The 21,018-nt window shown below is 40.5% G+C and overlaps 1 protein-coding gene across 14 annotated transcripts in view; it reads left to right on the top strand.

Annotated features, from left to right (window-relative positions):
- PCDH15 (protocadherin related 15) overlaps positions 1 to 21,018 on the top strand; it is a 926,293-nt gene that overhangs the window by 778,230 nt on the left and 127,045 nt on the right. For all 14 annotated transcript variants that reach the window (XM_053207164.1, XM_053207165.1, XM_053207167.1 and 11 more), the window contains 2 exons: positions 3,518 to 3,627; positions 4,989 to 5,129. In XM_053207164.1, the coding sequence (XP_053063139.1) occupies positions 3,518 to 3,627; positions 4,989 to 5,129 (251 nt within the window). The remainder of the gene's footprint in view (positions 1 to 3,517; positions 3,628 to 4,988; positions 5,130 to 21,018) is intronic.

The raw sequence follows: 21,018 nt of genomic DNA, 5'->3' as shown, positions 1-21,018 counted from the left end.
GTGGCGGTACCCATGGGCATCCAACCCCGCTGGGATCCACCGCTGTGGAAGAGTCTCTGGAGGTCCTTCCTGGAGGTGTTTTAAAGGGATGAAACCATCAGTGTCTCCAGTGTTCACGGCCCATATCTGTTAAAGATAGAACCACTGTCATTACAGTGCTCTTATCTGTATCTCCTGGGGGGACAGAGACCCAGCTTGACTGAAGATGTCTAGGAAGGGTCCCCAGGACCTGAGCTACCCAGGCGCCCCTGAATTTTTTTTTAACGTTTATTTATTTTTGACCGAGAGAAAGACAGAGCATGAGTGGGGGAGGGGCAGAGAGAGAGGGAGACACAGAATGCGACACAGGCTCCAGGCTCTGAGCTGTCAGCACAGAGTCCAACACGGAGCTTGAAATCACAGACCGCAAGATCATGACCTGAGCTGAAGTCGGATGCTCAACCGACTGAGCCACCCAGGCACCCCGAAATGTTGTTTTTAAAGTTTGAAATGAAGGTGGCATTTTTCTAACGTTAAAGCTGAAGGTACATTAGCTGCGGACTTTATATTTCTGTACTTTATAAGAATCAGACAAGAAATTAATTATAGGAAGTATAAAACTTAGCTCTCAGCTCTTGAGTAGTAACAAGATAGACAAGCAAACAATTTAAGCAATGTTACTTCCACGAGAGGAAATTCAGTTTATGAAGGTCGCCCCAGAATATGGCCGACGTGTGTTTTCTTATGTCAGCATTTTCTTATGTCAACATTTCTTATGTCAACATTAAGATCTTCATACATTGACAACTCATTGCTCCTAACATTCAAGCCACGTGTGTCCATTATTCTTGCACGTGGCCTTATCTTTACAAACGTGATGAGTGAAAACAGCACATATATCGTCTTGAAGTTTTTGAAGGTCAAAATTAGGTTGCCTGTGTTCTGTTTTCATAGTCGCACCCAGGCTTGAATCAAGGTGGTGGCCAGGAGTACTGTCTCCTGTGAGGCTTGACTAGAGAAAGGGCTGCTTCTGAACTCATGTGGTTGGTGGTAGAATTCAGTTGAGAGGGATGTTGGGCCGAGGGCCTCAGTTCCTTGCTGAGTGGTGGCAACATCACTCTCAGTTCCCTGTCCCCTTCATCCAATCCAGCGAGGGAGGGAGTCAGAGCCTACAATCTACAGTCTTATGTAATGGAATCACTGGAGTGACAACTCATTTTCTTTGCCTTGTTCTGTTGATTCACATCCAGCCACAGCCTGGCTGTCAGGTGAGACAAAGGAAGGAATACCAGGGGGAGCGATCGTTGAGGTCCATTTTGGAGACGATCGTGTTTCCATGACTCTCTGATTTTAGTCCTTTCCAGCTGTTTGACTTCACAGCCACCATGGTCAATCACTAAGCAATGGGACAAACAGCAAATCATTTTAAAGTCTCCTTTATCATCTGAAATATCTTACGAAAGTGTCATACAAAAGCCCCATCAAAACCAGCCTTTGTGTCGCTTTGGTAAATGTCTCCTTTTTGTGGTAGACTATTACCGTCTCCATTCAAATTACCAGAGGCATCTTTATCTCTCTAAACTGACACTGTGCCCACATGTACATAAATTGCTCATAGAATGTAATTGTGTTATCTCAGATATCTTATTTTACAAGTATCTGCCTCGGCAAATGTCTCCTTTTCTAACCTAAACATCTTCTTTTTTAATTAGTGGGAACATTTTTGGTTGGAGATGATAGAAATCCCAGATAAAAGACAATGTGTTTCAGTGGCTGAAATGATGAACTCACCTCGTGTTAAGTATAGCAGCATTTAGAATACTAGTCCAAGGGATCTATTTCCAGCCTGTGGTTATTTCATTTGTGTTGGTATCATGATCAACAAGAACCTTCTCACAGGGTAACATCAAAAAACATGAAAATTCTTGCAAACATTTTTTTCTAGCACTTAAAATAAAATTTCCGGGCAAGACTGCCATTGGTTTTACAGGAGACATGAACACTGAGCAAAGGAGAAAAAGTACCCTCAGTGGCCAGAGGTGGATAATGAGTCTATCCATACACCCTGGGGCCTGGGGAGACCTTACCCCAACCACTTACACGGGGTATGGAGGAGGTGTCGTTGTCCAAAGTGACATTTGGATACTGCAACAAAGGAAGGCGAGAATAAAATACATGCGTACATACATACTTTATCATTTTCATTAAAAGTTATATAGGTTAGTGTTTATTCTTTAGCAAAAAAAAAAAAAAAAAGTAGTTCTTGAACGTATAGTGAATATATATGGACCCCCATTAAGGGTTAAAGCGTCTGTAAAGGAGATCACTTTATTTACATTTAGGTCGCTTAACTGAGCATATGGACTAAAGGGGCAAAGAGCTCAGCAATCTGGACATGTTTATAAAGGGTAGGATAGAATTAATTTTCCGGAATGTTATTATAGTTCAGGATTTGTTATCAAAGGGCTCAGTGACCGCACAGGGTAACCACACAGTGTAATCCAGATGAGAAGAATTGAGAGCATGGAGAAAAAAAATAAGCAGTGATATTAGAAGAGTAAGTATCCTAAGAAAAAGTCATGTGGAACAAATGACAGCAGGGTTCGTCTTGTCAGCTGGAGGAAAGATGAGGAAGGTTACAGAAGTTGTGTGTACTAGGTAGATTGGCTAGACCACAGAAAGATTCAGAGATGCTGTCCAAACCTCTCAGTTGCCAATTTTTTTTTTTTAAATCTGTTGGGTCTGGGTAGTATAAATACCTGTGTTTTATAAAAGCGAGATTATTTTCATTAACTTACGATTAAAGCTAGGATAGCCTAGTTAGAGTGACCGATATCGCAAAATAAAATGGAGATTGAGAATGAGATGTGTTGTTGGAAATATAGATTGGAAATTAAGTGAATAATCCCAATACTGAGGGCATCACATGGCTGCAGTTGAGCGAAATAAGTGAGTTCAAGAGAAAGGTGAGTTTTGTGACACCATCTGTTCACATACTCTTAGAACCGTTAGAGCTTCCCGGTCGAGCAAGAATGAGGGCTAGAAAGAGTCATCTGGAAGCTATTTGCTTAAGTTTGCTAACGTCAACAACACAAGAGCAACATTACACTTTAGCAAGTTGAGGGAGCAGATCAGAACCGCTGGCTTTCAGTTCAGAAGGTACCGTAGAGAAACGAGTAGAGAGAATTTTGTAGAATGTTTGGCAGATAATAAAATAGTATCTGAAATTAAATTATATTTTTATTTTTATATTAATTATAATTTATTTAATTTAATTTTATGTCATTATGATTTATTTTTAAATTAAATTAAAAATAACGCAGGTGACATGGCATTCGTAACCGAGATCATTTGCATCATTTTGAACCCAGTTTCTTAGGGCTGGCGTCTCAATGTGGGACTACCGTGAAAACTTCAGAAAATGTATTATTCAAATAAACGCACAGACACACTTAAACTAACACATTGTATTATTGAATTCCAAACTCTGTCTTGACAAATGGACTGTAAAAAATGAATCATCTTCTAAAACCTGCAGACCCCCTCCGGTGAGCGAACTTGCTGCCGGAGGCACAACAGTTGGTGTCATTTCTGCAGCGGCCGTCAACCAGAGTATCGTGTACTCCATTGTCTCAGGAAACGAAGACGGTGAGTGGATCCTCAGTCTCTGTTTTCGCCATAAACTAACAAACTGGGCTCTGAGATTCATTTCGGATTGAATTACTACTTACCCCATTTTTCTAATAAAATCCTCTCCAACTTAAAAGTAATTGGTACATTTGGGGTGCCTGGGAGGGGGCTCAGTCGGTTAAGCATCTGACTACGGCTCAGGTCATGATCTCGCAGTTTGTGCGTTCAAGCCCCACTTTGGGCTCAGAGCCTGGAGCCTGCTTTGGATTCTGTGCCTCTCTCTCTCTCTCTCTCTCTCTTTCTGCCCCTCCCCCGCTTGTGCTTCCTGTTGTCTCCCTGTTGTCCTGTTTTTCTCTTTTGATAAACTGGACGGCCAGGCATGTCGTAAGCGGTCAGGAAAGAGTCAATATACATGTAGTAAGTACATAAAGATTCAATATTGAATATTTATATGAATGAGTATAAATAAATGCCGTTAAGCAATTTTCAAGGAAATTCTAAGTGTTTCAATGACCAACGATTAACTAGAAATCACTCTCCCTGCAGCCAGTGCTCACATGTTACTTTTCTTGCTGCCTTTCTTCTTTGTTCCCACTGTGCTGTTATGCCCCCTCCCTAAATATCACCAACGTCTAATGCCCCCTAGGATGTGGAGGACCATCCAAATCTACTGTGACTAATTGAGTGTGCAGTGCTTCCCAAATGTAATTGACTGATGAGACATTGATTTCCAGGAGAATCTCAAAGTAACTGGAAAATCAGGGTATTCACGTAAGGATGCGCTGATGATAATCTAAAGTTTGTGAAAGCCTCCTGTCACTTTCACGTATTACGTATTACATTTATTTATTTTTGAAAGACAGAGTGTGAGTGGGGGAGGCTCAGAGAGAGAGGGAGACACAGAATCAGAAGCAAGTTCCAGGCTCTGAGCTGTCAGCACAGCGCCCGATGCAGGGCTTGAACCCATGTACAGTGAGATCATGACCTGAGCCCAAGGCAGAGGCTTAACCGACAGAGCCACCCAGGCACCCCTCACGCATTACTCTTGTTACAAGAAGTGATTTAGGGGCGCCTGGGTGGCTCAGTTGGTTAAGCATCCGGCACTTGATTTCAATTCAGGTCATGATGTCACAGTTCATGAGATCGAGCCCTGCACTAGGCTCCGTGCTGACAGCATGGGTCCTGCCTGAGAGTTCCTCTCTCTCTCTCTCTCTCTCTCTCTCTCTCTCTCTCTCTCTGCCCCTTCCCCACTCACTTTCTCAAAAATACACTTTAAAAAAAAAGAAGTGCTTTTAAAATCACAGGGCTTTTAAAGCGACTTTTTAATTTTCCTCTTATAGTGTGAGGGAAATGATCAAGAAGCTGTGTTTTAACTGCAGGTCTGTTTGGAATCCACAACATCACGGGTGTTATCTATGTCAATGCCCCTCTGGATTATGAGACAAGAACGAGCTATGTGCTTCGCGTCCAGGCTGATTCCCTGGAAGTGGTCCTCGCCAATCTCCGAGTTCCTTCGAAAAGTGAGTCATGTTACTTCAGCACTTTTAAGAATTTTGGGGTGCTTCTGCTCGTTTCCTAATGAAATACACATGTCTGAAAGTTATCAGGGGAGAGCTTGGGAGACCATCAGCGCTTGGGGCTGACTCCACGTCCACTTCAGCCGCTGAGGCAGGACAGCACAAGGAGCGATTTCATACTCCTGAAATATCAAGGCAATAACATGCTGCCTCCAAATTTTGTATACGCTATTGTTAGAATAACCTTTATTCTCAGTCTCACTGTAAGACTGGTGAACTCTCTGGAATGTATTGTTAACGGGAGGGGATTGTTCGACATTCTCTGAATTGTGTGACTTCTTGTACTTACGGATTTTCTTAAGTGCAGAGGAAAATGTGGAAAATGCATCTTCAAACAGCGACTAACATATATTGTAAATTATGCATGGCATGATATTTAACTCACATCCATTTCTAGGAGATGAAAATTATTATTCCTATTTTACAAAGACAAGATAAGAAAAGGTTAAGTGACTTTTTAAAAAATGACACTGTAGGTAAATGAAAACCTGGAGATTGAAGCTCACATCTTTTCACTCCAAAATCTTTCTCCCACACCTGTCTGTGGGATGCACAGGAGAGCAAGTAAAGCCAATTTGTGAAGGGACCCAGCAGAGGTTCTGGGAGATATTACTAATAACAAGAGAAAGGCTGGTCTTTTCCATCCACACAGGTAATACTCCTTTGCACTTCAGGGAGTTCATCTTTTTATAATCACACCAACTTTTTACCAGTATAGAAGACCAGAGAAAAATCTAATCTAACCATTGGTAGAACAGAGGCCCAGAGAGAGCATGAAATGGGACTCTGATACAGTGACCTTTGGCTGCGGATCCTTCCCGTGCTGGTGCTCCTTCAATCAGCGTCCGTAGGCTCTTTCCATAATTTGGCTATTGTTGAAAGTGCTGCTATAAACACTGGGGTATGAGTGCTCCTATGCATCAGTACTCTGGTATCCCTTGGGTAAATTACAGAAAGAGCCAAAATGTCCATCAACTGATGAACGGATAAAGAAATTGTGGTTTATATACACAATGGAATACTACTTGGCAATGGGAAAGAATGAAATATGGCCTTTTGTGGCAATGTGGACGGAACTGGAGAGTGTTATGCTAAGTGAAATAAGTCAGTCAGAGAAAGATACCATATGTTTTCACTCTTATGTGGATCCTGAGAAACTTAACAGAAGACCATGGGGGAGGGGAAGGGAAAAAAAAGAGAGGGAGGCAGGCAAACCATAAGAGACTCTTTAAAACTGAGAATAAACTGAGGATTGATGGGGGGGTGGAAGGGAGGGGAGGGTGGGTGATGGGCATTGAGGAGTGCACCTGTTGGGATGAGCACTGGGTGTTGTATGGAAACCAGTTTGACAATAAATTTCATATTAAAAAAAAAAAGGAAAAAAAATCAGCCTCTGTAGAAGGGGGAGCAGGGAAAAGGAAGAGTGAGTGAGAGGCCCCAGCAGGATGCAGGTGCCAGAGGGAGAGAGCTCCAGGCAGTGTGAGAAAGGAGACCAGGCGATGTGCCCTCGAATCTCCTCTTCCAGGTCAGTAGTGGATGGTCATGACAATAAGGATTCCTGATCTAGGTAGAGAGCTGCACCTTGCTCGTAAGGGTACAACCAAGTCATTTGAAAAAAAAATCAGATTATACAGGGTGTACCTTTGGAATTAAAGGAATTAAGTTGTGTTCAGTGATTATTCATCACTTGCATAATCAAATTGTTTAAAAATAGCAGGCCAGGGGCACTTGGGTGGCTCAGTCGGTTAAGCATCCGACCAGCTCAGGTCATGATCTCACTATTTGTGAGTTTGAGCCCCTCATGGGGCTCTGTGCTGAACTCAGAGCCTGGAGCCTGCTTCGGATTCTGTGTCTCCCTCTCTCTTTCTGACCCTCCCCTGCTTACAGTCTGTCTCTCTCTCTTTCAAAAATAAACACTAAAAAAATTTTAAATAGCAGACCAGTTTCTTCAGCTTTTAAAATCTTTAAGCTGCAGGCAATTATATTTTTATAAAATATAGAGGAAGCTTCAAATTGTCAACTGAATTGTCTAAACCAGGAGTCAAAAAGTTAGAGTGGTTCTAAATTATATAATGTAAACTACCTTCTTGCAACTAAGAAAAATATGAAAGCTATTTGAAAACTGTATTTGCCATCTTTATTTGAAAAAAAAAGAAACAGATTTAGAAAGAAAAACCTAAATATATAGGTCGTAGAACTTGGCAGTTTTCAAGAAACAACTCCAAATTCTCAGAATAAAGACAAAGCGATAACTTTTATGTGAGTGTGTTACAACTAGTTCTCGTTACTTTAATGTAAACCTAAGGCTAATAAAAATTTAGCTAATGTACCCATTAGTGTTCTTACACGTGCCCAAGTTTGCCTGTAGAACTGAGACCAGTTATCAGGTTCCTGAATTAGCCTCTCAGAAGTGAATGAAGTCTAAAAGCTAAATGTTAGTTTGTTTAATGCCTGATGCTTTTAATATTGTTATTAACATTTCGTGACTGACCTCTGCCTCGTGAGTCTGTAATACAAACTCATATATTTAAATCACTGTTTCACTTATTAATGACTCTTAATGGCCTATAATCAACCTCTAGTTCATTAGCTATGCAAAAATAAGAACATTATGTAAATTCGGTTAATTAATTAATGGTCTAAAGGTTTATCCCTGCTTTAGAAGTAGCTGTCCCATGGTCTTCAGCCATATGTCATATGAATAAAGTAATAAAGAAGGGAGATTTGATTCATTAAAGAAGTATTTTATCATAATTCCTTTACCAAGAATTTATTAATGAAATCGTTTGCAAAGTAAGGTTTATAACTATGCTGTAACTGAACTTAATATTTAAATGCAATTTCATATTTAAAGTAGGACCATTTCAGAACTCATTTCATAATTTTGACCCTAGGAATATTGGAAACATGCTAATCTTCTACTGCAGACATTTCAAACATACATAAAATTCCAAAGAGGATTATAATGACTCTCCAAGTGGCGACTACCCAAGTTCATTACCAAGTCCCCAGAAATGCTCTCACCCACTCCCTCCCTTATTATATTGAAGCAGGTCAGACACACAATATTTCATCTGCAAAATATCTCAATGTGTGTCTCTTAAAAATAAGGACCCAAAACTTAATCATGATACCATTATTACTCCCCCAAAATTAATAAAAGTCCCTCCATATCATTGAATATCTAGTCAATATTCATATTAAAAAATTAGATCCATCTATTATGATTGGTTGAAAAGGGTTTTAAGTGTCTCTGTTAAACTATAGGCTTCACCACCACCACCTGATTTGACTCCCTCTGATGTTTATTTGTTCAAGATTTCGGGGGCGCCTGGGCAGCTCTGTGAATTGAGTGTCAGACTTCAGCTCAGGTCATGATCTCATGGCTCGTGAGTTAGAGCCCCATGTCAGGCTCTGCTCTGACAGCAGGGATCCTGCTTGGGATTCTGTCTCTCTCCCAATCTCTCTGCCCTCCTTGGCTCATGCTGTCTCTCTATCAAAATAAATAAACATTCAAAGGAAAAGAAACCAGATTTCTGAAGAGTGGGTTTCAACTATTGAACCTTCAAGGAGCCACTTCAGATCTTGTTGTCTCCTTTATTTCCTGTAAAATGGTAGTGAGAGCTAGAGGCCCTGTTTGATTAACTGTTTTCTGGGTTTTTTAGTTGTTGGGTTTTTTTTTTTTTTTTTTTTTTTGGTTTTTAACAAATAAATTGTAGGCGATATTCACTGCTTCCTTAAAGAGGCACAGCAGTCCCTGTGACTCTCCTGATGGTTACAACCCCGATAGTCATTTCCTATCCATTCCTTCCTTCCATTTCTTCTGCATTTATTAGCCAGATATTTCCATAAAGAGAAACTTCTCCATATCAAATATTTAATCACCCCAACATCCTCCTCCTGTAGGAAAGACAGGGGAAAAAAATGTTTGATTCTTCCCTTTTATTTCTTGGTTTTCAAAATAATGCACTGATTCACTCTCCTACTCCAAATGTGACCGCTACAATAACAAATGTTTTGGGTTTTATGGGCCATATGGTCTCTGTTGAACTACTCAGTTCTGTTGCAGCTTGAAAGAAGGGAGAGACAGTATGTAAACAAAATGGCGGCCGTACTCCAACAAAATTCTACCTGTCCAACCAGGCTGTGGCTGGACTTGACCTTTGTTGTGACTCTTACTTTTACTTTACATAATCCAGTTGGCCTCCCCCTCTTCTGTCTGTTTATCTCCTCCTGTGAGCAATGCTTCTGTTTCATCCACTTCCTTTTCCCACATTTCTAATCTGAAGAAATACTGTTTTATCCCTGTTAATAAGATAATCAGTCATTGAACTGTCTACAGTTTATCCTGTAATAGACTCCTCAGAGTAGGATTATAAGAATGGCATTTCCTATATCTTTGTGCATTAATGACAGTTTATCTATGGACCTGGAAATTGAATGTAATTTGATTAGATATAAAAGCCTCAAATCGTATTCTCTTCATTGGTCTTAAATATTTCACTCTGGATTTTTCTTCCATGGAGTATTACTGTCAAAAAGAATAATGACAAACTTTTTTTTTTTCCCAAGTGAGTGTTTGTCTTATTTCTGAATTTCCAAGGAATTTACTCTTTTTCTTTAAAGTTCAGTAGTTTTATTGGAATGTGTCTTGCAATTGGCTATTCTGAGTCATTTTCTACATATATACATAGCATATGCATTCAACTCTTATTTCAGAAAACATTTCAATTCTAATTTTTAAAATATTTTTGATTCACTAACTCGGTTTTCATCATAGGAGACCCCTACTATATAAATGATGAATCTTCTCCTATCTTTTATATCCCTTTATCTCATACCTCATTAATATCTCTATTAATTACATTTAAATATTTTTAAGATTTTACTTTGAGTTTTTCTAAATTCTGATACACATTTTTCTTTCACGGTTTCTCTTTTTTCCTGAATAATTTTAGTTTGTTTCAACATACTACAGTACAGCTTGAATATTTTTTCAAACGCCTTGATGTTTTAAAAGCTATTATTTTGCTCACTGTTCTTTTTTTCCTTGTGGGCTTTGAACATAGCCTTTTTCAAGTTTTCATGTTTAAGTGAAATTAGATTCTCCATACTTTTAAAAGAGGTAAATGGGCTAAGATAGCTTTACTAGCTCTAGAATATTATTTCAGGTATTTTCACAAAGTGATAAAGAAAACATTATCCTGCTACTTTTAGAAATCTGCTTGCCTTTTCTGTTTGTTTGTTTTTTTAATGTTGATTATTTTTGAGAGAGAGAGTGTAAGCCAGGGAGTGGCAGAGGATCCAAAGTGGGCACCAAGCTGTCAGCACGGAGCCCAATCCGGGGCTCAAACTCTCCACCATGAGATCGTGCGCTGAGCCCAAGAGGTTGGAGGTATAACCGACTGAGCCGCCCAGGCCCCCTTAGACATCTGCTTGCTTTTATCTGCACTCCCACATTCACTGAAGAAACTTTCTCTCTCTTTTTTTCCCCTCTTTTGCCCTCATTGTCGCCGCCCTGCTCAGTTTCTATTTTGCTCTCAGTGTTTTGTCCTTTCTCGTCAGCGTGGAGGTGGCCCCTTTGCTTTTATGTTGCTGTAGTCACCTTTCCATTTCACTGGCTCCCACGACGGCAGAACTGCTTGGCCTTCCCTCCACCTCCTTAAAAACAGGTGCCGTTTTCACACTTGCTGATAAGGCAGAGAACTTGATAATGCGGAGAGCTGTTTTCTCTGCTCATCTTCTGTGGTTTGGAGCTTAGCTTGTTGCCATATTTAGCTGGGGATATTATCTGTTTGTGGTGTGATTGCTAGGATATTACTCTAATTACATAAACGTGAAGGTGAGGAGACTTGGTGTAAGAGGACTCCCACAAAAACAACTCTCCACGTTAATAATTTAGTTCCATGGCTGTTGATACAGAGACTCCTGGGTCACAGCGTTAGGACCTCGGTGCTCAGCATGGAAGTACCAACTGGAGGATCAGCATAGAGGTCGGCATACAGTGCGGGTCCCAGAGCTCCAGACCCCACAGGCAGGTGCAAGGCCAGGGAAGAGGGCACTGGGTGGAGGGCATGGCGGAAAAGCAACAGGAGCTCGGAGATGCAGCCACTTTTATAGCAAACAACAGCGGTCTTCCTAGAAAGGGGGACCAGGGAAATTGCTGGACCATGCAACGCGTGTCTGCAAGACAGCATCTCACTTCTCAGAATTGCCAGCCGCATAAAGAGTTCTGTGCCCCGGTGGGGGAAAAAGCCCGGGGCATCACAGTGTTGGCACAATCAGCATGACACATGGGGGCTGAAGACCCACCCCCCCCCCCCCCCCCCCCCCCCGCCCAGGGAATTCTGTCCCCAGGACTTGACCATCCAAATCCCGATCTCTTTTTAATGAGGCATGATTCAGGAGGATTCAAATATTACATTTCACCTTAATCATCTTCTTCAGATCCCTAAATGCACATTTTAATCCAAGGATATTTGAAATGATTGTTGAATCAGTGGAATTGTTTCACAGTCGATGGATTTTGGAGAATGAGAGCTCTGGGACCCTCTGCAGCTTTCATACTGTGCTAGCTGATACGGAGTTTAGGATTCAGTTTTTACTCACATGCTTTAGATTTCCCAAAAAGGGCTTCTAGATATATTTTCCTTTCCTTAACTGCTTTTATCATGAAACCCCACTAATTATACTGGGAAGTTGTAATAAATATATGATCAAATGAATGATGTATAGAAGAATCCAAATTAACAGAAAGCATTTTTAAAGAGCAAATTTTCCAAGAATGGAAAAATAAACATGAAGAGAAAGGGTCTAGTTCATTAGCTTACTGCTAAAGTAAAAGTAGGTGAAACAAATTGTATCCCAATAAGCCACAAATATGATAGGTTCCTCTCTTTTTCCCACAACTTCCTATTCAACAAACTGTGGGATTAACGTATCACTGACTAGTCCAGGGCGTAGAGAGAATTGTTTGTCTTTGAGGGCTAGGCCATCCCACTGCCTTGATGGTGATTATTAGTATTTATAATATGCCAGGCATTATAATAGGATTTTAGGGCACAGAGATATTGAAATGAAGTTGCTATTTCCAAAATCCTTTTCCCCATTGCCAGACAGACACATCACAACCAGCACCATGCAATGACTACACTATTAGGGATCCAGTGGCTGCTGGGGATCCGAGCACAACGTAGCACAAAAGAATGAACAGCTAATATGTGGGATAATCGAGAAGTCTTTTCAGAGGGATTGATCTGTGAGCTGTATCCTAAAGAATGAGCACAAGAGATTTGAAAGGATACCTCCAAACACTACTAGTGAGCATGTATTAGAAATGATGACGGAGCGCCTGGGTGGCTCAGCTGGTTGAGCGTAGGACTCTTGGTTTCTGATCGTCTCATGAGCTCACAGTCCAGGAGATCAAGCCCCACCGTGGGCTCTGTGCCCACAGCATGGAGCCTACTTGGGCTCCCTCTCTTGATGCCCCTCTACTGCTTGTGCTCTTGCTTCCTCTCTGTCTCTCAAAATAAATAAACTTAAGGAAAAAGAAATAAAGAAATGAAAAGAAGATAACTCTTAAATTGGAAGTTTAGAAAACAGTACCAAGATAGGGGCGCCTGGGTGGCTCAGTCAGTTGAGCATCTGACTTCGGCTCAGGTAGTGATCTCATGGTCCGTGAGTTTAAGCCCTGCATCGGGCTCTGCGCTGACAGCTCAGAGCCTGGATCCTGCTTTGCATTCTGTGTCTCCTTCTGTCTGCCCCCCTCTCCTCTGAAAAATAAATAAAGCATTATTATTTTTTTTAAGTACCAAGATACAATTGACCTAAAATGACCAAGAGATGTACAGGAAATAGATACAGATTGTCAAAGATATTTAAGATAAAAACAAACAGATCAGTAGTTTACCACTCTATAAACCCTTACTCCCAAGGAGAATAAAAATGATCAAGTTAATGGGGAGTTAGAAAGGACTTTATCTGAAATATTCCTTTGGGGGAAAAAGGTTGTAAAATTGTGTTTGCGTGCCGTTCCCAATACATCCATCCCCAGAAAAGGGGATGTGAGAGTAGGAAGTCTTTGATCTCAAGTGTATAACGTTAGTGACGAGGAAGAACACGAGTCCATGTCCCAGAGCTGTCAGCGAGGGACTGGAGTGCCCACAGCTATGAGGACAGCTGGCAGGGTAGAGCTGTGGCCACATGAGGACAAGCCTGTGCTTGTGGGATGACGCAGGCAGAGAACCGGTGAATGTGGTCCAGATCTGGGACACCGACGAACGCTAGCTTTTGTCGAAGTGCAGAACAATCACCCGGACGACGGCAAAAAGCAAAAAGCAGAATGTGGAAATAGACTGCCGCCTCCGTCTAAAGGGACGAGACAGAGACAACTGAAATGCACGTCCCAACCCCAGGTGCTGCAGAGGGCATGCCTGTGCACAGAGCGCCCCGGCACCACGTCTGCTTGAAACACAGGTCCGGCCTCAGGGGGTCTGACCATCTCACAACAGCAGTGTTGAAGTGGGAACCTTCCTGCCTCCCTCACCAACCTTTCCTCCTCAGCCACCAGGGCCAGAGTGTTATGACACAGCAGCCAGGGAACGGTGACAAGGCTGATTAGTAAGGAAAAAAGAAGTCTCTTGGGGCACCTGGGTGGCTCAGTGGGATGAGCGCCTGACTTTTGATTTCAGCTCAGGTCGGATCTCACGGTTTGTGAGTTCGAGACCTGCATCGGGTTTAGCACTGTCAGTGTGGAGCCTGCTTGGGATTCTCTCCCTCTCTCTCTGTCCCTCCACTTCTCTCTCTCTTTCTCTCTCTCTCTCTCTCTCTCTCTCTCTAACTAAATAAATGCATAAGCTTAAAAAAATAATAATTTAAAAAGAAGTCTCTTACAACCTCTTCCCCAAAGGCAGGAGACTCTCCAGGATCATATCTCAACTGGGGAGGAAGAAAATTTTACCTTTAAATTAAATTTGAAGTATTGATTAATATATTGAACTAGGTTACTTTTTTTAATGTTTATTTATTTTTGAGAGATGGAGACAGAGCCCGAGCAGGGAAGGGGCAGAGAGAGAGAGGGAGACACAGAATCTGAAGCAGGCTCTAGGCTCCAAGCTGTCAGCACAGAGCCTGATGTGGGGCTCGAACTCATGAACCATGAGATCATGACCTGAGCGAAGTCAGATGCTTAACCGACTGAGCCACCCAGGTGCCCCTGAACTAGATTATTTTTAACTTAACCATGATTACAGTACTTTCTTTTTTTTTTAATTTTATTTTTTATTTTTTTAAATTTCCATCCAAATTAGTTAGCATATAGTGCAACAATGATTTCAGGAGTAGATTCCTTAGTGCCCCTTCCCCATTTAGCCCATCCCCCCTCCCACAACCCCTCCTGTATAGTACTTTCTATTAACTAAAAATGTTTGCTTTTGTTTTAGTATCAGGAGTAGCCTGAGCTTTTGTTCAGCTGCAGGAAAAAGGCTGCCCCAAAATCAGTAGGATGAAAGGAAGAGCAGAAAAGACAAAATAGACTTTTATAGTTGTATTCTTTATGTCCATGTGAAGCACACCATTTCAGCATGGCTGGAGAACAGAATATAGTTTAAACATTTTTTAAATCGTTCTTGAACATTTATTTATTTTTGAGAGACACAGAGGGCAAGCAGGGGAGGGGCAGAGAGAGAGGGAGACACAGAATCTGAAGGAGGCTCCAGGCTCTGAGCTGTCAGCACAGAGCCCAACGCGGGGCTTGAACCCACAGAGTGTGAGATCAGACCTGAGCCAAAGTCAGATGCTTGACCGCCTGAGCCACCCAGACGCCCTTAAGCATTTTTAATGAATTTAAACTACTGGAGGATAGGGATTTTTGTCTGATTATTGCAACATTCCAGGAGCCTAAAGGCATAGCAGAAAAATATAGTCAGTAAAGTTTTACCCAGTAAATGAGCAAGTCTGGAAAAAGAAGGCTGGATTATGAAGGGATTTGGCTGTCAGGCTAATGGTATGCACCCGTACAGCCCGCCCATTATCCCCATTTAGTTCTCTTCTGCTGGCCCCATTCTCTCAGGTGTCCATATTTTCCTGCTTGCCTCTCGTATTGAGCATTATTTTTGTTCAAATAAGTGTCCTCATTTCGTGAAAGAAAGACAATCATGAAGGTATTCATGTTTTTCATGTTATTTCAAAATTCTGATCCCCCTTTTGTGCCTACGTTCTCCGTCTCCGCAGACCAGCTCGGTCTCTCCTGTCTTTTCAGGATGGAACGTCACTGTTCCCAGAGAGACCCCGAGGGTCCTGTGTCCAGAACACATGCCACGGACACTTATGTCAGTATTCCTGCCATAAGTCATCGCCATGTGTTTATCCTGATGTAGAGAAAGAACTCTAATATGCACCTTTATAACTAGCTCCTGATAGTTTGATTTGTGGGATTCCACAACTGAAATGCAGTTTTTCTTTTATGGTAAAGTTATAATTATCTTTAAGTGTGGAAGAAAAAAAAACAGCTTTTTATAAATGTAGCCTTGTGTTGTGATTCAATAGCTGGCCTTTCAATCAGGAATAAATGACAGGACAATTAAGATAAACCTTAAATGGGTGATAAAACAACTCAAATGCTATTGATTTCATTTTATAGTTTTGCTTCAGGGTACATGCTTGTAATACATTTCATTTCCTTGCCTTTTCTGGTTCTAAACAGAAGGTCTGTGACAAGTAATGCTAATGACTCTTTACCCGTGATTGACCGACTCACAAAGCATTCCTCATGCAAGTTGGGTGACTACATCGTAGCATCTCACACGTTATTTTCAGTCCTGAAATCCCAGATATGTTCCAGGTCTTATACTTGTTCAATGAATGTATAACCATGAGTTTAGAAACTATATTCATATACTTTATTAATTTCAAACTTGGAGATTGCATTATGAAAACTAATACCGTTATATCCTTTATTGTATTTTTGTCGCTAACATTCTAGGTATCTTCTATAAACACACAGTTAAAACAATTACATTCTAATGAAACAAAACTTTATCTGTCCAAGAAAACAACTGAATAGTGCAAAATATCTTTGCTTGGAAAAACAATTTTAAAAATTCTTATGAAATTTTATTAATACATTTTGGAAACCAAGTGCATTCACACAATATTCTTCCATTGACCCCAAAAGTTATTTGTTGAACCATGACAAAGATTGTTATCAACCCTTCTAAACAGAGGGCAGATTATAATACATGTTACTTCACATGTATTATGAAGAAAAAGCCCTGTTTCATGAGGAAATCATTTTATATCCCTTCCATGGTCAAATAAAACTAAAATACTTAAAAGGGTCTAGGAATGAATAAAATCGTTCTCCTTAACTTATACCTAAGATTAAGCCCCAGGGCCTAAAGACAGGTGATACAATTTCTTTATTCTTGGGGACTTCTATTTAATTAATATAGTTAATAATTTAATTTTTTCCTTGCCCTTTCAAGCAGAATTTAAATTGAGTTTTGAATGGAGCCAATTTAGTGATTCACAAATATTTTTGCAAACTTGAATTCTGTTTCTGAGAGCAACAATCATTCCATTAATAATAAAGCCCCAAACTATGCAATAGAAACTCTATACCTTCTGCTTCAAAAAACTCCCATTTCAACAGAGGCAAACTAAGCTCCGGCAAATGCTCATGAAACTATGCACAGCAGAAGTGAGATCTGTTAAATTGTAGATATTATAGAAATAGCAGCATTTCCAGAAATGGAAAACAGAAACAACTCTCTGGATAACATAAGCATAAAATTTATCTTGCCTATTACAAGTACAGGGGAAATTATCAGAATTTTTATGTTGAATACCTTGATTCCTCATATTGTTGTTGAGTATATCCATTGGCCCTCTACCCACTGTTGTTACAAGACCAAGGTCCGCTATTCTCTGTAGAGTAAGGCAGCACAAGTCTTTTTCCTATTTTGCTAAAGATTTGGATAGCTATTACATCATTGTATTTATTTTTATCCCTTATAACAAATAGAAAGTGAACGTTCTTTTCTCTTACTGACATGTTCTACTTTGACCAGTCTTAACAAGCTGACAAACTTACTGATAGGTTATTTTTAGAAAGAAAAACAGTTGCCCACTAACTAGACAAAAATAAATTTCAGCATTATGTTTAAATAGTAAAAAGTATGGGGGAAAGTGCCATGCAGAAGGAACATAAGGAGGGTGAACTTTCGGAAGTTTTCATTGTCTCTCCTTGAAGGGGTTTTCCATACTGCTTAGCATTTCCTAGGTCACTGCATTCTTAATTTCCATGTTGACTGAGTTCTTCCCCCTTTCTCTCAAGGAATTGCTACACCTTGTGGTTTTCGGTTACACCGTTCCCTGGTCCAAAATGTACTTCTGTCATTGTTTTCTGGACCTAATCATTTTACAAGGCTCATTTTACAGCTCTTCTCATGTTTTACCTTTCCTTAATCACCCAGGGCCCCTATCAAGTGAGGAACAAATACATCCGGCCTGTCAGTTTTCAAAGGCAAGGATGTGATATCCTGGTGCCTCAGTTTCCATCACAGCGACAACTCCGAGAATGTAAAGTTTGAGATGGATCCTAGATAAAGTTTGAGACGGATCCTAAAGGAGACAATAGTATGGATGACAGTCTGGAGGAGATCAATTTCAGGGGAAAATAGTGAATACTTTTTTGTGCAATGGAGAATTTGCCTGGTTAACTATATTTGATGCCATGTGCCAACATTTTCTATCGGAAAAACCACTCTTGTGTTTTCTATTGCTCTACTCAACTTTGTCTTGTTGACATCTATTATTTATATTAACAATAATATTGTACTTAACTCTTAGATCTTGTTATGACTGACTTTGGCCAACATTTATGTCATTCTTACCTGGAATAACTAATAGAGCCATAATATTATTATTGTTCTCAGTGATTGTGACTTGTTAAGAATATGAAGTGATAATAAAATACTAGATATATGGCAAAATAACAGAATCTAGTGCATTCCAAAATAAAAGCTGTGAATTCATGCACAGTATGGGCTATAGAATACTATGCTATTTTTATCCTGAAATCAGGTGTCACTTACCTTCGATTACATGACATGGATTGGTAAATTTTTGTGGTTCCTCTTGTAATTATATTATTCTTTGACTGACACTAGTGTCCATAATTAGAATTATGTAGTCAAGGAAATTTATATTAAAGACATGAAAACTTGGCCTATAATTCTTATTTCATTATACAGGAAAGATGTGTACCTTATTTTTAAGAATGATATCCTAATTTGTGCTAATAGACACATCAAGAGATATGTAAGAACAAAGGAAGCCAAGAAATTGTATATCTGGGTGTGGGGGGGGAGTGTGTGGGTATAGTTATATACCTAAATATGATATACACTTTCACAGTTATATATATATATACACAGACACACACACACACACACACATATATATATATATATTTTCAAACACACTAATACATTTTAAGTTCTTGTTTTACTTACAGCAGCTATGATCCTTTTGTTTTCTGAAACACATCTAATATGATTAGGTTTCCTGTCACATGGCCCCAGAAATATTATCTAATGTTAGAGGGATCATGATAAAACCATACATTAAACAGCTATGTTGAGTACTTGAAAGGCATAAGCATTTTTTTCTAAATGCTGTAAGGGGATAAGTGCCTATAAAGGGAGATCATGGTCTTCAAAGGGTCTCCCTTCCCGTGGAGAAACCATGTTGTGCAAGTATAAAAATAAGTAGTAGCACCAAGAAAGTATGTGGCCAATTAATGTGAGAGAGGCATAGACATACATGGTTTGAGTTTAAACAGAATAAATCACTGTGGTAGACTAAATCGTTTATAGATTAAGCTGGGAAATGAAAGATTTAGCTAAAGCAATACCTGGTTTTGTCTGCTAATCCATTCTGTTAGGGTAAGTGGAGAAAAGGAAGGACAGAGGACTGAGAGAGGAAATTGGAAGGAAAAGCTGGGGGAAGGGATTTACAAGGTGAGTCCAAAGGACAGTGACCAGCATAGTGGTAGCAGAGAGTTAATGAGAAGAGAAATGGGAAGCAGAAAAGTATAGGAAAAATCAGAAAGCCGTGTTCAAAATATGCCAGTCTAGGAGTACCTGGGGCGGGGGGGGGGGGGGGGCGCTCAGTCATTTAAGCGTCTGACTTTGGCTCAGGCCATGATCTCGCAGTTCGTGAGTTCAAGCCCCTCGTTGGGCTCTGTGCTGACAGCTCAGAGCCTGGAGCCTGCTTTGGATTCTGTGTCTCCCTCTCTCTCTGCCCCTCCCCAGCTCATGTTCTGTCTCTCTCTCTGTCTCTCAAAAATGAATAAATGTTAAAAAAAAAAATTAAAGGTACATGTATAAATATACAAAAGAAGATTTATTATAAGGGGTTGGCTCACATGATCTTGGAGACTGAGAAGCCCCATGATCAGCTGTGTGCAGGCTGGAGGCCTAGGAGAGCTGGTGGTGTGGTTCCAGTCCAAACCCAAAGGCCCGAGAACCAACAGAGCTAATGATAAAGGTGTAAGCTGCGGTGTGAGTCTGGAGATCTAAGGACCAAGAGAACCAATGTCTGAAGAAGAAGGATGACCCAGCTCAAGCATAAGCAACTTCATCCTTCCTCCATCTTTTTCTACTGTTCAGCCTCAGCAGATTGGATCATGTCTACCTGCATTGGGGAGGGTGATCTTCTGTACCTGGTCTGCTGGTTCAAATCTCAAAATATCCTCACAGATGCACTCAGAAAGAATGTGTTACCAGCTATCTGGGCTTCTCTTAGTTTAGTCAAGTTTGACACATAAAATTACCGCTCACCAGTCAGCGAGTTGGGGAAAATGTAGGGCATATGTAAGAGAGAAGTTGATAGAGGGCGCCTGGGTGGCTCAGTTTGTTGGGCATCCAACTTCAGCTCAGGTCATGATCTCACAGTCTGTGAGTTCCAGCCCCATGTCGGTCTCTGTGCTGACAGCTCAGAGCCTGGAGCCTGCTTCAGATTCTGTGTCTCCCTCTCTCTCTGCCCCTCCCCTGCTCATGCTCTGTCTCTCTCTGTCTCAAAAATAAATAAAAACATACAAAATTTTTTTAATAAAAAAAAAAGAGAGAAGTTGATAGGACTTGATGACTGACCATAAATAGAAAGAAAAAAAAAATCAAGGATCATTTTATATTTTTGATCCTGGGCAACATAAATTATATCTAGAAAGTAGTTGGAAATAAGAAACTGAACTTCTGAAGGATGTTCAAGACTTGGCTTATAGATTTTGGAAGATGTCATATAGAATGGGTTACTTAGGCCAAGGGATTATTATGCCAAGGATCATTGGCATCACATGGTATAAATGTTAATGAGGTTTAACTGGGAAAATCAGACAGAAAGGGATCAAAGAGAAAAAACATCTGTCTAGCTTCTGTAACCCTCAGAAAGAACTTCAGTCCGCACATACTTGAACACACCATAAAAGGAGCTAAAATCAGTGGACTCATAATGGTTTGGTTCTCCATATTTAAAGAGAACTTAAAAAATGAGGATAAGGAAAAATTCATTGACCACTTTACAGTGGAGCTTCCTGGTCAAGGAAATAAGCCTTAACACAAGGGGGCTGATGAAGCCAACCAGACTGTACCAGGGAGAGGCAGTCAGGATCCATTAAAGCATCCCAGAGCCAATGACCTTGTTACTTATTAATCTGCCAGAAGAGGAGAATTTATGAGCCCTCAGGGCCCTCTGCCCTTGTCTCTGTGAGGGACAGGCAGGAGAGAAAAGCAGCCAAAGACTAAATTTGAGGGAAGCCCTTCATTTAGTG

This window comes from Acinonyx jubatus, chromosome D2 (assembly GCF_027475565.1).
Source record: "Acinonyx jubatus isolate Ajub_Pintada_27869175 chromosome D2, VMU_Ajub_asm_v1.0, whole genome shotgun sequence".
Classification (NCBI taxonomy): Eukaryota; Metazoa; Chordata; class Mammalia; order Carnivora; family Felidae; genus Acinonyx; species Acinonyx jubatus.
Note: the sequence above shows the minus strand (reverse complement) of the source record. Positions and strands in the feature narration are given on the sequence as shown.